At 53.1% G+C, this 4450-nt stretch overlaps 1 protein-coding gene across 12 annotated transcripts in view; it reads left to right on the top strand.

The window, feature by feature from the left end:
- The first annotated feature begins 1658 nt into the window (after positions 1-1658).
- MARK3 (microtubule affinity regulating kinase 3) overlaps positions 1659-4450 on the top strand; it is a 60880-nt gene continuing 58088 nt past the window's right edge. For all 12 annotated transcript variants that reach the window (XM_027887525.1, XM_027887515.1, XM_027887523.1 and 9 more), the window contains exon 1: positions 1659-1835. In XM_027887525.1, coding sequence (XP_027743326.1) covers positions 1785-1835 — 51 coding nt within the window. In that variant the 5' untranslated portion in view covers positions 1659-1784. The remainder of the gene's footprint in view (positions 1836-4450) is intronic.

Genomic DNA, 4450 nt, shown 5'->3' with positions numbered 1-4450 from the left:
TGTACAGCAGACACATTTCTGGAGTACCCATGTCAGTGTCCCTGTCCCTGTCCCTGTCCATGAGTGCGCAGTGGGACCTGCTCCTTTCCCTGACTGGACTTCCCCAGGGAGGAGATGCTGCCACTTCTCCTGCCACTCTCTGCAGTTTCACCCCACGGTGCTTCCCAACACCGGAGCTCTCTGTCCTGTCTTACACTGCGCCTCCTCTCACACGGGGGTTCTGCAGCTCCCTGAGGGCCTGTTTATAGAATCATAGAATATTAAGGGGTTGGAATGAATATTAAAGTTCATCTAGTTCCAAACCTGGGCCGTGTGCAGGGACATCTTCCACTAGACCAGGTTGCTCAAGGCCTTATCCAACCTGGCCTTGAACACTTCCAGGGATGGGGCATCCACAGCTTCTCTGGACAAGCTAAGTCAGTGCCTCACCATTCTCATGGTAAAGAACTTCTTCCTATTATCTAACCTAGGTTTCCCCTCTTTCAATGTGTGCCTATTATTCCTTGTCCTATCACTACAGTTCCTGACAAAGAGTCCCTCTCAAGCTTCCCTGTGGGCTCCCTTAGGAGACTGGAAGGTTGCAACGAGGAAAACCTTCTCTTCTCCGGGCTGAACAGCCCCAACTTCCTCAGCCTGTCTTTGTAGGGGACGCGTACCAATCGTCTTATCAACTTCGTGGCCCCCTCTGGACTTGCTCCCACAGTTCCATGGCCTCCTTATGTTGCGGACACCAGAACCGTACACAGCGCTCCGGGTGGGGTCTCACAAAAAGACAAGGAGCGCTCCAAGCCGCGGGGGCTGCTCCGAGGTCCCAGGAGGACGGCGGGGTCGGCACGGGGGGCAGTGACCGATCCCCGGGAGGGCAGATACCGATCCCTATGGGGATCAGAGGCCGATCCCCAAAGGACGGCGGGGTCGGCCCAGGGGTAGGGACCGATCCCCGGGAGGGCAGGGAGCGATCTCCATGGGGATCAGGGGCCGACTCCCCGAGGACTGCAGGGTTGGCACAGGGGCAGGGGCCGATCCCGGGAGGGCAGGGCCGGTGCCTGCCCCGCGGCCCCCGCACACGCCGGGCGGGGGGCGGGACCTTCCGGTTCATGTCGGCGCTGGGCTGGCGCGGAGGAGCCGCGCGGCCATCTTGGCTCGTCCGGGAGCGGCGGCGGGGCGGGCGGGGGGCAGGCGGGGAAGGAGGGAGCGGCGGGCGGGCACCGAACCACCCGGCACCCACCCAGCGTCCGCAGCCCGCGGGGCGCCGGCCTGCTTGGAGCCTGGCGAGGGCGGCGATGCGAGCGGCGGCGCGGTGAAGCGGGGCCGCGGCGGGGGAAGGAGAGGGCAGCCCCCCGGGCGGCGGGCCTGCGCTAGCCGTGCCCCGGCGGCGGCGGAGAGAAACCGGGCTGCGCGGCGTCCCTGCTGCCGCCTCCTCCCCGCCCGCCCTGCGCTCACCCCCTCCCCCCCAGAGCCGCTCCCTCGCCGCCTCCCTTCCCTCGGCTCCATCCCTTCCCCCGGCTGCATCTCCTCCCCGCTGGATGAGGCGCCCCCCTCCCCGCTGCTGACCCCCGCGGACCCCGGCTGTAGGATGAGCCCGCGGGACTCGGAGGGGGCGAGGCCGCTCCGCTCCCCGAGGAGGATCTAGTGGGGGGGCACCGACGCGACGCCGCCCCCCCGCCAGGCACCTTGTCCTTCATGGTGGCTCCCTGCGACCACCATCTCGGAGCAGACGCGCAGCCCAGGGCCCGTGTGTGTGTCTGTGCGCGCCGCCGCCGCGGCCGCCCGAGTGAGGGAAAATGTCCACTCGGACTCCATTGCCCACGGTGAACGAGCGCGACACGGAGAACGTGAGTACCGCGGCCGCCGGGGACCCTCCGCACCGCACCGCACCCCGCCCGGCCCCGCACCGCGCCCGCCCGGCCGGGGGGGGGATCGCCCGACGGGGCGCTGTCATGGACCTCCCGCCGCTTGTGCCCTGCCCAGATCACCGATGTATTCGGAATCGATTATTTTTTAACCCCTTTCACAGCGCGGTTCGCATGTTCCGTGGCATTTGCGGGCATCCCTTCCCTCCCCCCCTCCCCCCCCGCCCCAACCCCGGTGTCCCCTCTTTAATTCCCCTTCTGCTATTCGAGTATCTCCGGGTGGCGGGGATCGGGTTGGTTATGTCGGTGAGGGGGATCGGCTGTGGGGAGGGGGGTTCTGGGGGGCTGCTGCCTTCGCCTAATATGCAAACTTGCTGCTAAAGCAGCCGAATAAACCTCTGGTAAACAGATGGGAATAATTCAGCTCGGGTAGGGGTGGGCTAGGTGACCTAGATAATAGGCCTCTTCCCTGCTTAATTTGCAGGGTTCTCGGTGATAATGACGCTGTTAGGCTAGTCACCTGTTCAGATGACATTAAAAGGGTTTCTTTATTGGAATTACCCTCCGCACAAGGGAGCCTTTTCCTTCCCTCCCCCCTCTCCCGTTTTTTTGTTTGGTGGTGTTTTTTGGGTTTTTTTACCTTGACAAAGCTAAGGTTTAGGAATTGACACTTTATTTACGAGATTAAATCAGACAGTGTATTAACAATCACAAAGGTCGTATGCTAAAGAAAGGAAAAAAAAAATTAGTCCTACCACATGAGCATATAGCCACAAACGGAGCTTGGTAAGGAGACTCCCTTTCTGCAGATAGGAACTGTATTTCTTCCAAGTTAAAACTTACTTGATCCTGGTGTATCCTGTCTAACCATTTTTTCTGCATAGGCTCTGACATGTCCCCAAATGATAAACAGAAGGGAGTTGTCACTCACTGTAGTCTAAAATGAGTAGATTGGTGAACTTTGTGTTTGGCTTTCTGTAAAGGCTATGTGATATTCTTCACAAGGCAGATGCTAAGCTTGACAGAGGAGGCTTTTTATTTTTTATTTTTTTTTTTGGACAGGTTTCTTATGTTTTGGACTGGCATAAAAGGTGGAAACTTTGGTTAAAGATCAGGAAAAACTGTTGGATTGTTCCAGACCATAAATAGTCCAAGAAAAGTGATGGTAGCCCCATTGTTTAAAACAAGACCAGACAAAGCGTTAGAAAACATGCTGCATGGAACAATTACTGCATTACTAGGGATTTAGATTTTATTGACATAATAGGCACTTCTAACTTCTGTGATCTTTATTTGTTTTAGCACTACATGCAACCTGCAGGCTAAGGGCTGTATTGAGCAAAAAGCCAACTAAGCATATTTGGTTGTAAAATCTCAATGAGCTTCCTGTCATGTGGAAGAAAATAATTAAAATATTATGCGGCCCTTCCTATGCCATGGGGAGAGTTGAAGTTGAAACATACTCTACAAAATACTATATAGAGTTTATTTGGATAATTGTTTTAGTCTGTAAGCAGACCTGACTGAGGTTTTCGAGCTCCATGTGAGTGTGTGGAGGCCACACAGTAAATCATTTTAGAAAGCGTTCCAATGAGATTCCCCGGTTAATTCGAACTCTAGTGTAGATAATCTAATGGTGGAAAGACTTAATATGTGCTTGAGGAAACATAATTATTCACAAGCTGTGTGTTCTAGCACTTGAAGTTAGATTTTTACATGTCTTCCACTTAAGGCACCTTATTCTCACTTCAGAATATTGGTCTAACACTTCTCTTCAGTAATCTTCATAATTTAACATCCATGGATTGTGTTACTTGCAGATGAACTGCCTTGGTTTAGGTTAAGGCATATTTTTCAAGTGCTGTAATCTGTGCTGGTGACCACAGAAATACCTGTAGGTAGTGATATTGACAGGGAGTGATTAATCTGAGTACTCAACAAATCCATTGAACCAAGGCCCCTAATACAATAGCATATTCCTCAGGAAGCTCTCTCAGATATCGTGGGCATCAGCTATCTAGAAATTTTCTAAACCATGTGCTGTTCAGTCTTGCTTAAAACTAAGTTTAAATGTGACATTTAGTCTGTCTGAATTACCCCTACGGCTGTGAACAGGCCAGGTCTCTTCTGATACCAAATGTGATGACTTTGGTACTTCAGCTAACTGTTCATCCACCCCAAATCTGAGCGTGTTGTGTTGGCAGGTAAATTGAGCCCTTGATTCTCCTTCACATAAGAGAGGTCTAATTAGTTAATATTTAGAGGACTCTTTGAAGAGGCTTAGGAGGTGCTAAGGTATTCAGCTAGCCTTTGGGCCATGGTTGCAGACCCCATTTACTGCCTTCTCTCTGCTTGGAAGGCTACCACTGCTGACAAAGGCTTGGCTGGTGTTGGATCTGATTGAAGCATGCTGATCATAGCTTATCCATGCCTATACTTGCAATTTTGAAAATGAAGTTAGCCTCCAGAATGACAGTGAGCGTAAATTATCATTGTCTGTGCTTGCAGTTAACCACGTTCAGCAGTTGGCAACTCCTGTTGAATAAGAAAGGTCTAATTGTCAGTACTCGGTGTTTCGGTTTTTTTTTTTTTTTTTT

The sequence above is a fragment of the Empidonax traillii genome, unplaced genomic scaffold (assembly GCF_003031625.1).
Source record: "Empidonax traillii isolate 1590-97213 ecotype Southwest subspecies unplaced genomic scaffold, ASM303162v1 scaffold213:size761030, whole genome shotgun sequence".
NCBI classification, from domain to species: Eukaryota; Metazoa; Chordata; class Aves; order Passeriformes; family Tyrannidae; genus Empidonax; species Empidonax traillii.
The sequence above is the reverse complement of the archived record's forward strand: the minus strand, read 5'-3'. Positions and strand labels throughout refer to the sequence as shown.